The 21,364-nt window shown below is 48.0% G+C and overlaps 2 protein-coding genes across 3 annotated transcripts; one reads left to right on the forward strand and one right to left on the reverse strand.

Annotated features, from left to right (window-relative positions):
- The first annotated feature begins 5,019 nt into the window (after nt 1-5,019).
- LOC118506140 (orcokinin peptides type A-like) lies at nt 5,020-12,919 on the forward strand. Of its 2 annotated transcripts, XR_004905487.1 has the most exons (4): nt 5,020-5,421; nt 11,723-12,058; nt 12,133-12,396; nt 12,437-12,919. XR_004905487.1 is itself a non-coding variant. In XM_036042888.1 (3 exons), exons 1-3 carry the CDS (start codon nt 5,289-5,291, stop codon nt 12,324-12,326), a joined length of 663 nt encoding a protein of 220 aa, XP_035898781.1. In that variant the 5' UTR covers nt 5,020-5,288; the 3' UTR covers nt 12,327-12,919. The 2 variants fall into 2 exon arrangements, 1 of the variants encoding a protein (XP_035898781.1); XM_036042888.1 differs by having other exon boundaries at nt 12,133-12,919.
- A 258-nt stretch (nt 12,920-13,177) lies between these two features.
- Nucleotides 13,178-21,346, reverse strand: LOC118506139 (mediator of RNA polymerase II transcription subunit 1). The gene is made up of 4 exons (XM_036042887.1): nt 20,159-21,346; nt 19,949-20,082; nt 15,855-19,876; nt 13,178-15,774 (listed from the first exon to the last, which is right to left on the reverse strand). Exons 1-4 carry the CDS (start codon nt 20,465-20,467, stop codon nt 14,006-14,008), a joined length of 6,234 nt encoding a protein of 2,077 aa, XP_035898780.1. The 5' UTR covers nt 20,468-21,346; the 3' UTR covers nt 13,178-14,005.
- Nucleotides 21,347-21,364: the final 18 nt, after the last annotated feature.

The raw sequence follows: 21,364 nt of genomic DNA on the forward strand, positions 1-21,364 counted from the left end.
GAAAATCGAATTTCCATATTAATTGTGTTAAAATGTCCCATCCACGAAAATAGTTTCACTTCGGCTTCACTGCCAAAAGTGCATCGTTTTTCCCGAAATGCAATTGTCTATAAGCTTTTCGCAAATGGCAAGCTTCGCTCGGGGCTTCAAGTAAAAGCTTTTGCATGTTTTCTCTGGGCGAAAAATAGTAAAAATAATGTTGTCATCTAATATCTGCGGGGTATCCTGATAAGAATTTATAGTAAATTTCTCTAATTGCTCTCACAGCAATTCGATGCCCTCACACATTCAAGAACTAAAAGAAAAAATGTTGAGCCTCCATATTGCGATGAAATTTGAGGTCTTGACCAAATTCCACCAGGAAATTATAATTAATAACCTTAATTTTGTCAACCAAGAGTGAGGACTTCTAACGTCATAAATATCCCTCAACCGAAATTAAGCTCTTCTAACTGTAACGAAAGTAGGCAGAAGCTCAAATTTCGCCCCAAGCTCTCTTTTTCGCACTGTCTCTCACTGTGGCGAAAAGAAACTTTTGTCACTTGGGTTGTCTTGCAGAGAAAGAGAAATTGCATTCGAGTTGCGATGCGGGTCGCGTGCAAGTTGCATGCCACTTGTTTGCAGATGGCGTTCGGACTTGAGGCTATGAAGCGATTCAATTTGGAATTATTTGAATATACTGGTTCAACAACACATTGAAGGAGCTACACATTTTAATAATTTGTTAAAAATATTTAAAATACATTTTAGAACCTTTCCTAACGACTTTTCATATGAGTGTACGCTCGTTCTTAATTTATAATTATTTCATAAGCTTCTAAATAATTCAACTCACTTCTAAATAGTTAAACAAATCTCCCAATGGACTTAAAAAATTCACAACATTAAATTGTTTGCATTCACAACAACTAATGGCCCCCTAGATATAATGAAAGTATGTGGCCAAAAGTACTCAAAAAGGCACGAATAATTGAACTATAATAAAAAAATCGATTGCTTCTTAAGCACCTCCTAAAACAAATCCCGATTATCCTAACAACTAATTGTTGACAACGTGTCCAATCGATTCAATCATAATTTATCCATCGTTTTTCCCACCTTCTCCCACCCATCTGAAAAAGGTCAATCGGCCCTTAACCAAAAAAACCCCCCCTCAATCGAACATACGATTCCTTCCATTTATTGCCATGGAAATGAATCTAATCAAATCTGCCTGACGCAAAAACAATCAAAAATTCGCCACCACTGCTGCCCACCGATCCGATTTGAATGTCCGAAAGCGAAATAATTAACACCACCGTCGAGCCACCGCAAGCGCCCCAAACAAGCCGGCCATCAATGTTCCCGGTGGTCCTGGCGTGTGAATGGAATCGAAACGTCTTGCGCCACGCTGCTTTATAGCTTTGGTGTTTGGTGTCCGTCGTCGGTTCGTAGTGGCCTTTTTTTCACGGTCAACTGTACACACGATGAGGCAAAACGATTCAATCAATTTTTACCGAAGAGAGATGCAGAGAGAGAGAGAGAGCAAGAGATGCGAGAAGAAGTGACGAACAGTAATTGTTATCACATTATCCTTGTGGCAGAAGGTTCGAGTAAAACAAATGATAAGGATTGTTTTGGAGCCATCGTTTTTTTTTTGTCTTGAGATGGGCGGACCTGCGATTATCCCGGTCCTTGATTGTTGTTGTCCCAATGGAAAACAGGAACGCTAGGAATGTCATGACGCACCGGTAAGGGATTCGTGTGCCGGTGGTGGAATGTAGAGTAAAAAAAACAGCAAAAATATTTAAACTTCTTACCAAAACAAGGAAAAACTGGAAATGTAAATGAAGGAGAGTTTTCTCCTAAAATAACCATTCTATAAAAAGATAACCAAAGAAATCCGAACAGGAAAAGTTAAATTGCATACTTTAGGCGTTTATTTCTCCATGCGCCTAAATGTATGCAATACATATTATAATTTTGAATCACTCAAGCTACAACTGTTCGCCTAACGTTTCTTTAGCTATTTTTTAACTCCGATTTTCCCTATGGAAACGCCATAAAGATGGAGTTTTCTTTAAACAGTCTCCCAACAAAAACCATCGCACCAATCGACAATAAGATCAAGGTCAGGCGGAAGAAAAAGGTAGCTGACTTTCTTCGGAATGAAAAGCGGCATTAAATGGAACGCAGGCACAGGCTACAGGTGTGTGTGTGCACTGACACTCAGCACGTGTTAAAGTCATCGCTGGATGGGATTGTAAAATCAATTACCACGGTATTCGGAAAGGATTCGACACGGTCAACGGTGGGACCCATTTTTCCTGTCGACTGTCTCCACCCGGATGGTGGAAAACCTCCATTGTCTCACTCTCTCCCACTCCACAGCATGGGCTCGTTGGCAGCCTCCCCCCCCCCCACCCCCTCGTTGTATAAAGCAGCCATAAAGGTTAAAAACTAGCAACGGAATCATCGAAAGTGGCCCCTAATTTTACTCCGTTTCCGTTTCGTTTATGTTGACGGAAGCGCTTTGATTCGAGCCGTCGGTGGTAGGGGAGGCTTAGGTACAAATAATTAGTGCCATTCACTGGCGCGCACGCACACAGCCACGCAGAGGGATGGACAGAGCGCGGACGTAACGGACGTTTCCCGGCCGACCGCAACTGGTGTCCGCGTAAATTAGGATTTGTTTGTTTTTACGAGCGCGTTTACGCGAGTATCACTAACAGGGAAAAGGGCAGGGAGGGGGGGGGGGAAGGAAGGAGCACAGGAAGTCGCGAGGGTGGGTTTTAATGGGAACCAACATTAGCCACCACATCCCTGCGCCCCGTGGTCGAGTGTTACTTTTAACGATCTGTGTAACGCGATGTGTTCCTGTTGGGGGCACATATGTGAGGCTCACCCACCTCCAAACACCAAACACCCACTCAGATTAGCCAATTGACACTTCATCATTAAGGGGCACACATACATACACACACCGTGTTGGACATCGCGGGCTCCAACGGAAGCCACTTGAGCCACGACGCATCGCACATTTCCGCTTCGTACTTTATTGCTTGGCGGCGTTCGGGGTTTTTTCTTTCTCCTTTACGATGTATACATCTGCTACAGAGGCTACAGAGGCTTTGGGAGTGAGGGGAAGAATAGTGAGAAAAAGGGGGGGGGGGGGGTTGGAAAAATATTGGCTAATTGATAATTTAATGCACTGTGCGACAGATTGCACAATTTTCTAATGCCATCAATCCAGCCGTTTCCAGTGCCGCTACCGTGACGTGGAAAGGGCCAGTAGTGGAAAATTAATCCAACCACCCATCGCAGCCCCCCTTTAACACTCAAACACAGGCAGAAAAATGTACCGACTTTTCCGAGCCGACCGTGTGAAGATAGCAACTAAAGGCAAGGCTTGTTTGAAGTTGTTTTGAAAAAAATTTTAGAGTTTGGAAATTTTTCAGAACTCAATTTCTAGTTTTGGAACTTATTTGATAAAGTTTTCGTATCGTGAAAGTGAGCTATAAAGAGCAATATGTATCCGGAGCCTTTTCGCAACTTCAACAGCTGAAAAGGAGGGGATTTAACTTCTCTTCCTTTAATCAAGCATGTTATACCCACGAAGAGCAAGCTTCAATAGCGAATTGATTGGGATTCACTATCTTTATAGCCGTTTTTTTGTCTTTCAATCATTAATTTATGCATATCTTGTTTCATCACTTCACATACACCAGAGGGTAAAATGATTGTTTCACTACATCCTCCCTTTTCTTCATCTATTACCTTCTTGAAGCACACAGAAATAATTTAGTACAATTATTTCGTTAATCCTGCTGTTTTAATGTTTATTTTCCTCGTCCGTTTCCCTTTTATTTCTGACCGACGAGTTATGTTCGCGGTTATCAATGGACAAGTGGAAGCGGATGATGTCATTTGAATGAATCTTTGGTGGATGAATGGTCCATTCAAAAAAATTTGTTACATTTCTCTTGCATATTTTCCCTTCATTTAGATCAATATGCATGATATTTTGTATAAAATAAGCTTTGTTGTAGTGAAGAAATAAGGAAGAGGTAACACAAATGATGAAGGAAATTGAACCATTTGCATCCAATTAGAGCGATTGCATCTACATCTTCCGATAAGCGTAATGTAGCAGTGTTGCCAAACCAACCGTCGAACGCGATTAATTCGACCTCCAACCTAACCGCGAACTGTTCTCGCGATGTGATTAACTCAAATCAATGGCCCAGACGCTCGAATTAAGCTTGAACATTATGCCCAAGGGAGGTCCTGCAACGTGTATCCTTACTTAGCACACCTCCGGTAGTTAGTAGTTCAATTCGTGTCTAGTCTGTAAGCAAAAACAGGCAATGAAGGACAGAAAAAAGGATTCACGGTTCAGCGGAGGAAATGCTTCCCGACTAAAGTCAAAGATCAATTATTTGTAAAAAAAATCTAAGCAAGCCGTTTCTTTTAAATAAAAAATCTTATTCAATTATATTATAGAGCGCCTAAATGTATGCAATTTGAAATGTATATTTATCCGGAAACAATATGGACTTTGGAAACATACTTATTCCATTGAAATTGCCTACCTTTAGGCGTTGTTCTTGATTACTATGATATTGACAATATTTGAAAAGCTTTAATATTTCTCAGAATATTATTATTATGCAGAAAAACAAGAAATGACCCGTTACAAAAGCATATTGCTTCCAATACTGTACAAATCACCATCGCAATTTAAATAAATGTCTGCCACTGTGACTCCAACTACTCAGCAGTTTGATTCCCAAATTATCAACTCACTCAGCAAGCACAGGAGAGCCGAATCTACCGTTGTGAGTCCTCCTCACTACGTGAGAAATTCATAATCACACTCACCACGGTGAGACACGGCGCGCACACAGAGCAATTTGACGATGAGATTTGTGTGAGCGTACGAAGCGAATCATCACCATGGAACCTGCCATCACAGCGTCCCGTGAGTCGTACGCAGCTGCCGTTTATCATCTGGCGACGGCGCTAAGGTATAAAAGCTTCGCACGAGCACCGGAAAGCGCAACAATCGTACGCCAGGCATCAACCGTTGTGCACCCGCAGTATCCAGCATTCAGCTCCCACAGAGGTACAGGAACTTGGTACAAATTACAAACACCCAGAACAGTGCAAGTGTGTTAAAGATCGTTCGGAAAATCGGATCGCTTGATTTGTGTTTCGAGCTGGTGCGTTGAAGTGAGATCGATCTCGACCCCAGGTTTCGACACACGGTTCTTTAACGAACGAAAGTGATCCCGCACCACGACAGCAACATGGTGAAGCTTCATCTCGTCTGTGCCGTACTGCTGTTCGCCTTTCTCGGCTGGGCTCACGGGCTGCCGGTGAAGGAGCAGGAGCTGGAGGAGGTGCTGACCAAGCTGCAGGAGCTGAAGCGGCTGAACGATGGTAATGATCAGTGAAATTCCCTACCACCGTCCGTTGTTTGTTACATTCCTTCCTCTGTCAGTGAGTGTCCAACCACCAAAGTGCTGTCAAACACAACAATTGTCCTCGTGCCGTCTGTCCATTTGTTTCCAGCCTGTGCTGTTCGTGATTCTGTCGAATTTTGTGTGTGTCCAGTTTCATGTTTGTAACTGTCCAAATAATTGTTTCGAGTCGCTGTGTACCTTCAAAAGGAGTTTTTAATGCCCTGCAACAAAAGGAAAAAAACATTTCTCCGTGGGAAAATCCCTCCACTTCTATTTTTAAATCCTTCAAGAAAGGCTCTAGATTGCATTTGTGGCGTACCATTTCCACTTGTTGCATTTTCTTAACTGCAGCTCAACTCGCTGTTCCCCACCGTTCCCTGAAGGAATTGGATGTTCATTTCCGTTGCGATGCTACATCCAAGCGACTGCATACACCGAGAGATGGTTTACATTTTAATCAAAACACCACCATCATATCATACATCACCATCTGTCGCCGCGAGCCAAAGGGTCACCGTGCGTACCCTCCGGGGCTTTCCGTGTGAAATAGCCCCGGACATTCCGTACGATTTTTGTTTTCCCGCAGTCTCCCGGGACGGGGGCCGCGTGGCAATGCACGTGGTCACAATCCATCTTCAATGGAGGCGCCCAGTGTTTCATGCCTTCAAGCGTGCTGCTACCTTCCTCGCAAGCAATTAGTTCCCGATGGTCGGGTGGTTGAAGTCCATTAGGATAAAAAAAGAGGACGAACGTTGGTATGCATAGATTCCGAAATGAAGGCCGAAAAATGTGACACAAAAATGTTAAATGACCTTTTTCTTCGACGCTCGCAAAACTAAGCGGCCGAGTATTGGGTGAGCTGCTGCAAAACTTTATTATGAGATCATTTTTAAGATTGTGTACAGCTTGGTCAACCTTGGTCCGATGCTGAACAGCCTTGTAGCGCATTGTAGTGTTTTATTTAATTTGATAAGCATTCCAACACTGGAACAGGCCGAGCCAAGCCAAACCACTAAGAGGAGCAAAGCTGGACAGCAGTTGGGGCAGTGCTTTTGCTGCAATGGGGAAGCGTATCGTGTTGGAGGTGGCATTTAAACTATGCACACTCTAATTCGTAACGTGATCAAGCATTATGTATTTTAATCGCACTTGTTCCACATTCGAATGGTATCCCCATCGACGGATAAGAATTGGATATTCTGATTAATTTATTTCCGTCCAATTTTTTCTAACTGATTGAATGTGATGGATAAATGGAACTCTTGGCATTCATTTTGATCACTTTGATATCGAAATAGAAAATTTTGCTAAACTTTTCATACAATTTCTAAGTAAAATCACCTCTTTAAACCCCAGCTAATCAATCTTTCTACAGCAAAAACAATCGCCTCCAATATCCTCTTTCCCCCATTTCCATTGACTGATTTCCCATAAAAACGACCCCGTTTTCCCAGTGTATAATTTATTATTTTAATAAATTGTCTTCAGCTCCCATGGTAAATCGAATTCGGTTAAGATAATTTCCATACCCCAAACCCAAGCCAACCAATTCCCCCCTGCTCCAATGCTCCTTTTACTGCCTCTAATGCAATAAGGATAAGGATGCAGCCCGAATGAATGGAGACGCCTAGTCACTTGTACGCTGTCTGTGTGTGTGTAAAAAAGGGCAAAACAGAGACACAATTCCCACCAGTTATCGTGGCGCTCATGGGAGCAACTGGTTCCTTTTTTTCCCCCTTCCACTGGTCCCAGCCACCAGGCAACACCTTCCCGACGGACGGACGCGATGCTGCTTCAATTTCCCGCTTCGTTGATGCTTGTTCCGGCGCGGTTTTCCGGTATCTAGCGGCATTGTTCTCCTCACACAAGGGGGGCGGGGGTACGTTTGAATGGAAGGAGGAAAAATTTCTTAATGTAAAGGAAGCGGGTGCAATTTGGAAAGTGTTAAACGAACGTACTTTCCCTACCACGGCCTATAACAGTGGGGAAAAGTAGTGCTTCCGTGGAAAAACAGTCCACATTAAAGAGCTTCCCAGGTTCAGTGTATTTTTGCTTCCTCGGGTCGAACCGTTGACCGAGAAACCAACACTAACCTTTCCACTATTATCTGGAGTTCTGATTTTTCCCCCTGTTCGACCCCTGGCATCGGAGTTCACAGCCCGCTGCCATACACGAGGAAAATAATGGTAAACTTAAAATTACATGAAAACATCATCAAAGCACGCAGCATGGTTGCTATTGGACACCATGCCATCTCACATGGTGCACGCACAAGCAGCACCAGCGCATGTGTGTGTGTGTGTGTGGCAACGTGTGTACAATTGTAGCAATTCAGGGCGTCCAAGTTCCTGGTTCCCTGGCTCTCTTGCCTGATGGGGGCGATTGTTTTTTCGCCCGGACAGAACTGATGGCGAAAGGGCTCTTCCGGCTCGTTATACTGCCGTTTGCATTACTCATCACAGGGGGAAAAAAAGGGAATTCAAGAGCTCTTTCCAACGCACATTTCCCACACGGCTGGAATACGGTCTGAAGAGGGCATAGTCATAGGTGGCCGCATCATTGGCACCTTCAGTAGAGAGCAGAGTCCATACTGTGGCGCGTAATCCACTCGAGTCCGGCTCGATCGACTACATGGGATGTCACATTCCACGGCTCCCTAGAACAATAGATACGCGAGGAGAAATTTATTCATATGGAGATTTTTTTAATTTGTATTTAAACAATATTTTGTGAGTTAAAGCTTTCAAAATTTCTAGGGAAATAGACTTATTTTTGAGTGATGGAGTGTTCCTAATTTCTAGGCACTGAGACCCATGACATTTTGGAATCTGTGGATACTCTGTCGATGTCATTTTAAAAAGTATTTTACCTTGTTTGTTAGTAAAAAATGTTTTCTAATCAATTATGTAGAGAAAAACAGTGAAAGTTATGTATTTCTGGCTGTTTTGCTTTTTCACACACCTTGCAGGCGACTAGGCGCCTCCATGTGTCGCTCTGGATTACAAAAATTAGCCAAATGATAATAATAATCGTTTGCTGAGCAATTTGCAAATCATGCTCCAAACAATGCCCTTTACGTGTCAAGTTCAGATGCACATGTCAACGCGTTGATTTTGAAGTCCTTCTGGGACCTTCAAACTTTACCCTCAAGAACACGCTCCCGGTCACATGTTCTAATCAACTTCGAATTTTAACCACCACCGCCACACTTTCACTACAACGTGCCCATTTTGTGTAGCCATTTCACTCCCATCGACAACGTAGTATCGAACTTGGCCCAACACTGTAGCGAACGGTTCGACCGAAAGAGTTTGCAAAAGTGCAACATTCGATGGCGATTCTCGCAGCGAAAGGAAAAAAAGAAAGGGTACAGTGTTGTGTAGGGGGGTTTTCCTTCTTAACCTTACAAAAAAACCGGGAATATGCAAACTTCCCACCGACGGGTCGAGTGAAGAAGCTTGTTTGAGTTTCAACTTAATACTTTGGGAAAAGTTTATTTATTAAGTGATGCGGGAAGGAATAGCGTGAAAAAACCTTGTGCTTCACCATGTATCCTTCCGTTTGCTCCCCGGGTAGAAGGATGCTACTTTATCCCGGTTTTATCCTTCCGTCTGAATGCTCACTGGCTGCTCCGCGTGCTGCGTTTCGGATCGCAACAATAATTTAATCAACAAATTTTGCACGCATTTGAATGCGTTTGTCGGTTAAGTATTTCAATTACGGCAATCAGCGAGACCGACGGATAGTTTTGTCCGGGCCCGTGTCCGTGTGTGTTGCCACGGTAACATATTTTATTTAAGGTTCCCTAAAATTATCTTAACCATCTGCAGCGACCACATCCCCAAAAGCATACAAGCCCGTGCTGCACATGTGGTTGTCCTGCAAGGATAATTTGGCTGATCCCTGCCAGAAGGAGGGAATCTGTCACCAAGTCACCAACAAAGAACGTGGCGCGATGTGTGTGTGCGAGTGACTGTGTTCTAGCAGAAATAGCCTTGAGTTTTGTTAAATTACATTACATCATTCGCACGTGAAGGAGAATCGGCTGGAGGCCCCCTTACCAATTTGACTTGATTGCGTCCTCAATTTTTGCGACAACAATTTCGAAGGTAATTTACTGCCTTCTGGGGTGCAGAAAAGTATCCGACATTAAGATCAGCCTCGAAATGAAGAGCGAATAGGGTTAAAAAAAAGATCTTGAAGCGATAGTTCCAAGAATGTTTTAGAAATCGCTTAACATCATGCCATGTTGCTAAATATTCCGAGGAACTATTCAACGCTAAAGCTTCTCCCGAACAGACTTCCTCCTAAAACAATTTTTTTCTATTCGAGCCCTAAGCAGCGTCAGGACAATGATGCTCACAGCCACAAGCTGAGTACCTGCCAGGGAGCTGTATAGATTGGATTATGGAAGCATAAATGCAGGCGTTAAGCGAACCACGAAACACACATAAAATAACTTTGTTTTATCACATCTCATCTCATCCACTGGCGCGAGTGACTCCGAACACCCGCCCGCCCCCGAGCGCCATCTATCGTCTGGTGGTTGTACTTATCGTCCAAAAATGATGCTGCGACACCTCATCACCGGGCAAGTCTCACCTGATGCTCAATTATTCATGGCTTTATTCTATTATTATCAAACACCCACCGAAAGCGAAGAGAGGGAAACGAGTATAATAATCGTCAAATTCTCCCTTGTCATCGAAGACGAATATAACGAGTTTAATTACATTTAACCATAATCAATCACTTGAGCGTTAAGAAGTACAGCGCGTGTGTTCCTGTGTGATGTGTCTGTCTGTCTCTGTGTCTGTGTGTGTGTGTCTGTCTTTGTCCCGTGTCCAGTCCAGTGTTTCTGTGAGCTCGTGATCGTCCAGTGTGTCGTCCAAAGGCAGCGTGTTTGTCCTGTCATGTCCTACATTGTCCTAGTGAGTTGCAAGCACAACGAGCAGTAGCTGGATACTAATTCTTTAAACGTGTTCAATCTGCTCACCTCACTCATCCAGAGTACCTATACTACAATCGTATCCTGCTCAACTCGGCCGGCATCTACGACGGTTCGTTCTCGGCCGTACCGCGCAACGGTGTCGGCAGTCCGTTCGGCCGGAACCAACGTTCGCTCGACTCGATCGGTGGTGGAAATCTGCTCAAGCGAGCCTCACTCGATTCGATCGGCGGTGGAAATTTGTTGAAAAAATAAGCCCACCAACCCATGTGCCGCGAGAATGCGAGTGACGGCCTCCCCCCACCCCCCCTACGTTTTATCTAATCGAAGCAATTGGAAAAGCTGAGCATGTTTGACTGGTTTGGTTCGGGAACAATTGGGAAAAAAGCTAAGTTATGTTAGGTAATTACCACGCCTGTGTCTACCGCCATCCCGCCCCTACGCAGCAAACGGATTGTTAACACAAAACGCCTACAACAAAAAGCTGCAAAACAAGAAGGAAAGGAACGATCATAATCAAACGCCCCTCGCAAACGACGGATTGTTGTGTATTATACAAAAAAAAAAATGTCAGAAAATTATTTACCTCTGTGCTAGTGGCTAGTGGCTGCTGTGTCTCATTGTTACCTAACCGAGCACACACACACACACTTATGAGTTTCAATTAAGACCGTTCGCGTGTGTTGAAATATAGTAATGATTGTAGCCTTCAAAACGACGACCTGGGAATCTAGAAACGAGAAGCGAGAAGTAAGCAAACGAACAACACAAACACACACAAAAACAAACAACAATCAAAAACAAAATGTACAATAAAGCCCTGAATGCAAAAGTCTCCGACTCTACGGAGCGAATGTAAGTAAAGGTGAATTATAATACAAATGGAACATCCGAAAGGTTGAAATGGTGCATAAATAGCTTTAGGACGCCTTCTGACCTGAAAAACAACACTTCTTATCGTAAAGCAACCGTTAAGGAGCGTTAAAGCTCTTTAAGACACTCTTTCCTAGCAGTTACTATCCTTCAGCCACCGTTAAGCAGCGCCGGAGCTCTTTTGCACGCTCATTTCGAGCTGCTAGTGTGTAAAGACCTCTCAGGATTGCCTATTTATTGCCGGCTTTGCTTCACTGATGGAAATCTTCATGTGTAAGTGTATTAAACTGTTGAAAACAACCATTAAAAGATAGAAAATAAATAAGTAAATAATAAAGTACTCTTCAACCCAACATACAACATGGCGTCAGCTTACATCCGAAATACTTCCTTTATCGCCTGCCAATTTCAATCTTCTAATAAATTTTTCAAACCTCACACAAAATCCCGAGAATAGGCCAACTAAAGCAAGTCAATGAGGAGAAGCAGCAGCTCAGCACAGCTTCCGGTCAACGGCCGGCTGGACCTTCGGCGGGTGCTTCGGCCGGAACTGCAGGCTACAAAGCGAAGCGTTCGCTCAACAACTCCGACCGGCGGACACTGCTCTACAACTACTATTCCCGTGGATTGGCACCGATGTACGACAAGCGTAACTTTGACGAGATTGATCGATTCGCACGATTCAACGGCAAGCGCAATCTGGATTACGAGCCCTCGTACACCGGATCGGTGGATCACGGCTACAATGGACGCTTCAGCAAGCGCAACTTTGATGAAATTGATCGCTTTAATGGTAAGTTCTTACCTTTAGAGCTCTTCTTACCCGTTCGAGAGCTTCATCTGCTGTATGGTTTCTCTCCAAATCAGCTGGCTTCAACTATCGGCTAAACGGGGACGATATGGCCACGATCGGCAAGCGAAACTTTGACGAAATCGATCGATTCGGACGGTTCGCGTTCAACAAGCGGTACTTCCCGGAGGTAAACGAGCTCAGCCCCGGTAACAACCTGAAGCACGATCTCTCGGAAGATATGGCCGTCATCAATGAGTATTCGCAGTAAGGCACACAGGAACACAGGATTTCGTACACGTGGTAACAATTGGCGCATGCAATGTGAAACGGAAATACTAAACCCACCCCCCAGCACCATTCTTCCCCACCCAAAATGCTAAGCGGCACACCGAGGCACACTTTCGTTAGTTTCTAGAAGCAAATATGGAAGAGAGCAGGAAAAGAAGGAACATTAGAGTAATAATAATTGTTGGTGCGAGGTACTCTTCACCGAGAGAGAGAGAGAGAGAGAGAAGAGAATTCACTTTAAATAAAAACTAGTTCACTGCTCTTGTAATAAAAAAAACTTAAAACAAGAAGAAAAAACCCCCATTCTAATAAATATAAACTATCGAGCGATGGAGAGTGAAACGAGAGCGGATGGATAAAACCAACAAACAAAAAAACGTTACTTTAAATAAGTTTGAACCAACAAGTTGTAAAGTATGATGAACAAAGAAGCAAAATAAATAAATGGAAGTCATGAAAACAGAAAATGGACAACAAAAAGAACAGAAAGACAAAAGCATTCAACATAAAAACTTTACGCTAAAGCTACTGAATAAACTTAAAATGCTAATCGATGTGTGTTTGCAGCTCTGAGATGAGGATTCGATCTAATTTTTCATTCTAGTTGAAATCTTGGTAGTTCTCTGGGAGCGCCGCCGTACCTTCCAGTCCGCGTCCGTAATAAGTGATCCATCTGTCTGCAAAGTGTGCGAGCCCATCGGATTGATTTTCGGAAATCTGAAATGGTGATTGGAAATTTGAGCTTCTTGAAAGATATCGGTCCGACATGAGATATTGCAAGCCGCTACATCGCATGCCATTTCTTTCTTCTCCAATGCAAACATTCCCGGGTTTCGTTGCGTTATGCTATTCTGCTTCACTTGTTGCACCGTCGGGTTTTGCGTGCACATTTTCCAAAAGCCGTTGCTTCCTTTGTTTTATTACCTTTTCGTTTATGTTTCTGCCTTTGCTGCACTCTCTCTCTCTCTTTCTCTCTCTCTCTCTCCCGCTAGTAAGTATGTATAGTTTACCTGGGTTTATCATTTGCTACTTTACTATTACTGCCGCTCGTTACCACGGTCCCTTCCGTTTGTCCCATTTCCGCTGTTATCCTTGCGCTATCGTCCTAATCACTATCGCTATCGGCTTTACCTGCTAAATATCATCGTCCTGCCGTTTTAATCCAGTGCAGTGCAGTGCAAACTGTGTGGATGCTGATAAATTTCTTTAATGTACATTTACAAACTTTCACACACGCACACACACACAACAGCAACCAAGCAGCAGCGAGTGAGCGTTCTGTAAACTACCACTATTTTCGTTGCTGTTGTCTTGCAAGAGTGCCTTTGCTAGATGGACCACCGATTCCATTGCCATTCTACGAAAGAAACCGTTTCGTCTGCTTATGCTAAATAACTTGAGTGTTTGGGTGTGCTCCTTGTGTCATGATCGTGGTCTAACTTTCACCTACAAACTAGTGCGCAAATCTTTCAAAAAACAACAGCACGTTTTCAGGGACATTTTTCCCCGGTTTTCTTTTGTGTGTGTGTGTAAGGCGCAGTACATTTTACCCTAAACTTGCTTCCTTTTCGTCTCGTGGTGGCAGTATGCTTTCTCCTCGCTGTTTCGCGCTCAGTAGCTCCGGACTGTCCACGTCATGCCGTGGCCTCATCCTGTATGTCATTTGCTGCCAATGCCGATCAGCGCCTCGTCCATCAGCTCGTCATCGAGCCCCACGCCGCCTGGACCACCACCGTGCGTGGACGATGCATTAGAGCGGGGCGAGGTGAAGGGAAGCGGGGAGGGCGCGGGCGATTTCACCAGATGCACCGAGCCCGCACCACCGACGACGTGATTGTTGACGTGATTGCTGTGATGGTGCAAGTGGCTCGCGTGGTTGTTGAGCAGACTGGTGGGCGGTGGCAGGACACCACCGCCGGCTCCGGCAGCGCCAGTCTTTGCGGCCAGTGCAGCTATGAGCTGTTGGGTGCTGGTACTATCCAACACGGGAGATTGCCCACTGGCCGCACCACTCATCGCACTCATCATCATCATCGAAGCGGCCATCGAGGTAGCTACGGGTGGCGCACAAACGTCACCACCACCACCACCACCGATGCCATCCTGCGACGAGTGGGAATGGTTCGATATCGTACTGCTGGGACGGGATGGTGGCCGCATTAGCGAACCTGCACTGGACGATCCCACGTCCCCATCGTTCGATGCGCCGCCCGAAACGGGAGAAGGAAACGGTGGCAACACCATCGATCCTGCTGTCGTCGGCGTTCCTGGCGCCGATCCTGTTCCGGAGCGAAATCCATCCCTGCTTGCGCTTCCTCCTCCCGAGAGCATGCCGGGCGACGCACGGCCAGCCGAAGGAAACATGCTTCCATCGGAGCTGTTCGATTTGCTCTGAAGAGACCCGTCGCTGCCAAACATCTTCTGGACAATGTTCGGGAGTAGTGGATGTAGCGCGGCGCCACCACCATCGACGGATGCTACCGAACTACCGGAGCCTGCTTTACTGCCACTCTTGGCCGCGGCTCCAAGCAAGTCCGATAACAGTCTAGCACTGGCATCTCCGGATGGGGATGTGGAGAACGTTCTTAACGATGCAGAGCCAACCGACGACGGTGCGGAAGATGTGATAGGCAGCTGCGGCTTCTGCTTTCGCACGGTAGAGTCCTTGGCGCTCTTGCCACTTTCGCTACTCTCGTTCTGTCCAGCACCACCCGATGCGGTAGAATTGCTATTAGAACGCGCCGAAAGCTTCGGTATTTGAAACTTTGTGTCAAGAGATTTGGCAAACCCTTCCATATTACCCATGGACCCTGTCGGATAGCCGAGCATCTTCATAATCGATATCGGATTCACCAGCGCTGAGGATCCAGTCCCTCCACCGGACGCTCCACTCAGCATCGCACCGGTTAACGACGAGGCGGACGAAGACTTGGAACGACCGGCACCACCTTTCTCCTTCGACGAATAGGACGAACTGGCCGGGTTCGATGTGGACTTCGGTGAGCTTACCTTGGAGGAAGCTTTCATGCCGGTGCCACCGCCACCGAGCGAACCGAACGAGTTCGACTTCTGAAACGGCGTCTTGGACGATCCGGACGAGGAGCTGGTGTAGTGGGGAGTCTTCGTCGACGAGGGGAAGGCTCCACTGAAGGAGGTAGTATGGTTCTGTTGCTGCTGCTGTTTGGACGAGGCAGGACCGCTGGATACGCCCGATTTTAGGCCAGATTTGTTACTGCCACCGGATTTCGATCCGCCGCTGCTGCTGCTGTTAGTGGAGGAGGAGCTTTTGCTGCTGGAACCTTTCTTGTTCTGGATTGTCAACTTGATGCCGTCCGAGCTGGGCTTTACCATATACTCGGACGCTTTCCCGCTGGTTAGTGCTGCCGTTAGGGATGGAGCACTCGTCATGGAACTGGATTGGGTAAGTGCTACAAAAAAAAAGGTTCGAGAGAGATGGGGAGAGTTATAGAATCGATGAATGGAAAAACGCCAAATCATCGCAACTTACCAGCACCAATGCCTGCCGTGGAGGAAACACAATTTCCCAGCAAAGCAGACCCTGTCGCTGATAGGAGATTGCTTCCCATCTTTGAGGGATCCTTTAATGCGGCACCAGCACCCATAGATCCAAAGCCACCAATGTTTAGGCCAGCTCCAGTGCCACCCGCCGTCATTGGTGTGCTGGTCGTCTGCTGCGTGATCGTCATTTCCGGTAGTACGAGCACTGCTGCTTCGTCGTCTGTAGACTGAGCTGACTTAAGCTTGTCGATCACGGCACTTAGCGATCCACCCAGTCCTGTACCACCGGCAGAGGATGGTGCTTTACGGTTTTTTGCAGCCTGCAGCGCTTGCAGCATAGAACTTGCTGTGGTTAACCCCGAGCCGGAAAGTCCCAGAGATCCTAGCGAAGCTCCTTGAACCGATCCCGACCCGGTAAGATCGATCATGGGAGCGACGGGTGAGCTAGAGCCAGATTCCCCCATCGAAATCGTCAACGAGGACCCAGCAGCTGCTAGATCGAGCTGTTTCAACTTCAGCCCCGAGCTCTTCGATCGTCCACCGGAACTGCTTCCTGTCAGCGATGAGCCAGCAGAGGCACTGGTGGCTGAAAACTGAAGCGCTTTCTTCTCCGAGCGTTCCTTATCACGTTCCTTGGATGAACCACCGGTGGAGGACAAACTGACGCCTCCTGCTCCACCGCCACCACCACCACTACCTCCGCTCGCGTCAGATGACTTCGATCCTGGTGAGCTACCACTGGCCGCTGCCGACTTTAGCGCTGACATGCTGGGTTTGCCGCCGCCCGTTGAACTACCGCCCGAGTGCAGTGGATGCTTCGGCGACACCGATGAACCATGCTTGGGACTGTGAAACCCCAACGCACCGCTACCGGTATGCTTGGGACTGCTGTGATGTACCGGGCTGGCACGCTTCGGGCTGGCCTTGTTCGACGACGAAGATGAGCTACCGAGACCGCTCCGATGTGGTGAAGACTCTCCCGACTTGAACGGTAGCTTGTTCGGCGGACCCATCGCCAGATGGCCCGAATCGTCTACCTTGCGCTTTTTCTTCTTCTCCGACTTGCTCGAGCTGGACCGTTCCGCCGATTCTGATGATCCTCCTTTCCGATGCGAGCCGCTACTGCTGCTAGATGAGGATGAGGATTTTTTCGACGCCGCGGACGTGGTCGTAAGCGATGCAGAGGACACACTGTTGCCAAGTGTTTGAGAGGCCGTCGTTATCGGTGTGTTTGTAATGGTTGCCGGAATGGTGGCACTTCCCGTTGTTAGAGGAATTATTTCCAACCCGGACGAATCTCTTCCCAGCGGTACGATCGGTTTCTCCAGTCCACTGTTGCTAGCAGGCGATACGACTTTTCCGGAGATTGGTGACACAGTCCCTAAGGCTGGCTTTCCCGACGGAGCACCGTACGATCCTTTCGCCGCGACGCCGGTAGCAACTGCCTTTGGTTGAGTATTGTTAACCTCAGCGAAAAAGCTGCTCATTTCTGCCTCGACAAGATCGACGCTCTCTTCCACCTCATCCGATGCGGCGGAAGTACTCGAGCTGCTCGAACTGCTACTCGAACTACTGCTCGAACTGGAGCTAGAACTGCTCGAGCTGCGTCGTCGCTTCGCTGACTGACCGGAGGATTTCTTCACCGAATCCAGCTCTAGCGTGGCACTCTCAAGGCTTTCGAGCAGTAGCGTACCCGGACACGGTCTGTCCGGCTCGCCGGACGGGGCACCGCCGGTCAGCGAAAACCCCGACGAGGACAGAGATGATAAGGAGGAGGAAGAGGAAGATTGGAGCGGCATCTTGACGGGTTCGTCACCGTCGTCGCTCGGGAGGACGCTCGGAAGAGGTTCATTCTTAGCAGATAAAATGGTATTTGTAATCGTTCCACCCAAAGAGCTGCCCTTCGCATCGGCCCCACCCATCGGGGCCGTCTGGCCGAACAGGGGCAACCCGCCGGTGTCCTCCTCCTTTGCACCGCCAGCTTGCACGCGCTGTTCGCTATTTACTGTTACTGTTGCCACATCCTGGCTGGTAACCGTGGTGGTGATGGTAGTGCTGGCGACCGTTCCGGTGACATTGGCCTTCTCCACACCGCCACCCTCACTACCGCCACCACCAACGCTAAGGTTGCTATCACTCTTTGGGCTCTTACAAAAATCCTCCATGCGTCGTTTCTTTGCCGCTCCTCCCGCTAACGGTTCCGGGGGCTCCCGGGTCCCTAACCCTCCGGCCAGCCTTCCATTGCTGCCTAGCGCACCCAATCCGTTTCCGTTCCGCTCGGTGAGCATATCACAAAAATCGAGTCCTAGGCTGCCTTCCCCGTTCATTAGTCCCCGCTGATTGCTGGACTGTTGGGCGGAGGTGCCATTGGTGGCCGCACTGCCACCTGCTCCAACTCCCCCACCATCCACCGATGATGCTGAACCACCGAGCGACGAAAGGTTGAACCCGTTCATGCTTCCATCCTCACCGGAACCGGGAACACCGCCACCGCCGCCGCCACCGGGCGTTCCCGAACCATCGCCACCACCGCCTCCAGCACCTCCGATCCCACCACCCGGGCCCCCTCCACCACCGGAAGACGTGACGGCAGCACTTCCGAGCACATTCGGTTTAAACTTCTGTTCATGCTCCTCTTCCCAGTGCTTCATTAGCGCTCGCAGCGTCACCGGAATCGACATGCAGCGCTGCAAAACGGCCGAAAGACGATCCACCGTGTGCTCGTCGCTTGTCTCTCCTTCGCTGCAGTAGATCCGCACAACAATGTTCGCGATGTTTTGTAGATCGAACTCGACCGTCGCTAACGATTCTTCGTACGGGTGTATGAGTGATACTGTTATGTTCTGACAGGAGAGAGCACTCACTTCAAACACGAGCAATCCCCCGGTGGAACCGTTTTCAATCGGGTGTGCGCCACCATCTAGTAGCAGTTGAAGAGCACTGGGTCGACCACCCCCGCCAGGCGACGTATTTGACCGGATGCAGCTCGACAGTAATTGATTGAAAATGGCCTGCTGTCGTAGGTAGGTTAAGATTTTCGGGACGTGCTGTGGTTCGGTGAACGGGATGCTGCTCACCATCACTCCCCGGAGCAGCGGATTGTCCGTGAGATAGTAGCAATGATACTGGTCCGGTAGCGACACGAGTAAACCCTTCGCAAGATCCGTAACGCTTCCACCCGACGCATGGTGAGCGATCAGTCCGAGAAGGGAGGTCGGTAGGCCACTGTTGCTGCTCGTGCTACTCGCGCTGGCCGTTCCATCGCCAACAGCTTGCTGCTCACTACCGCCAACAATCCCCCGGATCGCACGCATCATCGCACCATTGATTGGCATCGGTTTGCTAAGCCGCAGCACGAATGTGGCCGGCAGCGAGGTAGAATTGTGTTTCTCGATCGGTGCATAAACGGGCAGGCCGGTTCCGGACAGCGTCGCCGCACCGCCACTCCCATTCCCCACCAGCAGTGGCTGTATCTGCAGTTTGTTAGCACTGGATGCTTCCAGCACAACGGCCACACTGCAACCGATGCGTTCTTTTGCGATCAGATCGGCCGAAAGAACGTTCATGGTGCGTGTGCCCAGATCGAGCAGTTCGTACGGTGCGACAAAGTAAGTCAGCCGCATCGGATGTCCGCCACGGCGCTTCTGCACCACTCCGAGCGGTGCTTTTAGCAGCTGCGAATGCACGTCTGGAAAGTGTTGCAGCGACAAGGTGTACAGCGTGTGCAGGTCGGTTTCGAGCGCTTGCAGGGCAACGAATGCATTAACCTTAATCTTTTTCTCCGCATTGAGCTGATAGATCGAGGCTAGTCCCTCGAGCTGGGTGGTGAAATCCGCAAAGTCGCCACGCTGTAAGCATGCGACCAGCTCGCTGCAGCTCTGTTGCTTCATCTTGCACTCATGGTGTACCTTCACGTCCTGCACGGTACCACCGGCCGGATCCAGTATGATCTCGAGGTAGAACATGTCGGACGATATGAAGAGACCGGAAGTGTCCTCACTGAGTTTGAGGCTGAAAGGGGGAAAATGTGAAAAGATCTATTCAAACAAGTCCAATCCTGCAATTGTTGGCATCATGGCTTACCCTAGCTGCCTGGTGAGACAATCGAGGCGTTCGACCAAACCCTGTCGTGTGGTCACCTTAATGCAGTACTGCATACTGTCCAGCGTTTTCTGTAGATTAGACTTTTCCACCGCGTCTAAGGCGTATCGTTTTTCCTACAAAAGTGAGAACCAAAGAACGTGAAACTCGATCCTTCCACTTGCTCCGTTTCCCCACTCTCTGCCAGCTTACCAGCAGTGACATCCGCACGGATTTGGACATCTCCGGGAAGGATTTGTACTGTGCCGATTTGGCCTTTGTCCTTAGCCGCTCCATCAGCAGCTCCATCTGCCACGTTTCATGCTTATCCCCACCGAGCAGTACCTTACCGGTAGTTCCTGTCCCACCGGTGGTGTTGCCCGCTCCTGGTGGCTTGGTGTCAGGCTTGCCGATTCCCTTCCCGGCACCCACACCACCAATGCCACCACCACCACCACCATTAGCCATCAGCAGCGCAGGAAGACTTCCCCCACTGACCGCCGCAGTGCCGGAAGACGACATTCTGTGTATGTGTGTTTTCTTGTACGATTTTATCCACTTCCCCCGCTTTCGTTATCCCTCTACCTCTGCTGGTGGTCTGCTTCTTATGCTTCTGAGCTAAGCAGTCCCACTCTTGTTGTCTCTAACACTGCAACTGCTGCACTCGCTTGCAGTCATCATCATCAGCCTGTGCAACCCATCATCATCACCATCATCACCAGCACGACCAAAGTTCATGACAGCCGGACACATCTTCTCCCGTCGTCGGCTTGGGCTTGCGTCCGGACCGATGCGTCACCGCAGGCCGCATCTAAACCGTTTGCTTTCTGTTCATCACGAAAGGGAGTTTTTCATCGTTTCCCACGAACACTTTCTCTTCAATTTCTTCTTTTCATTCAATCATACACACGCACGCACGCTCCCACGAACACACATGCTTGGTCGGAAGGCACACGTTTGGTGTTGGATTTCGGTTACAGCCTTGGGAAATGTGTGCGCTTCTTCAACAGAAAAGCCTTCATTCAATACGGATCCTTCTCCGGCACGGAACGGGCTCACTTTTCTTCAGCCAAGGCAACAAACGCGTATGTATCGTGACGACACGAGATGAGAAAAAAATTATGCCAGGTAGCCAGGCACCCCTCTACCCCTGCCGAACAACCGCTGTCAATGCTGCTGCTTCACGCTGTGCTGCTGCGGCACACCACACGTTTCCCCGAGCTGCCTAATGGAAAACACTCAAACAACAGCAAGCAGATACACTTCGCACGTTATCGAATGTTCCGGCACCGATTTCCAAGCGTCGGAACACACAGTTTTCACACGAGACCAAGTGAAAAGCGGAGCAATTTTCCGTATGTATCGCGACGGACGAGGTAAATAAATGGCTGCCTTCGTCACGATTTGAAGGATGCGCGT

The sequence above is a fragment of the Anopheles stephensi genome, chromosome 2, assembly GCF_013141755.1.
Source record: "Anopheles stephensi strain Indian chromosome 2, UCI_ANSTEP_V1.0, whole genome shotgun sequence".
Classification (NCBI taxonomy): domain Eukaryota; kingdom Metazoa; phylum Arthropoda; class Insecta; order Diptera; family Culicidae; genus Anopheles; species Anopheles stephensi.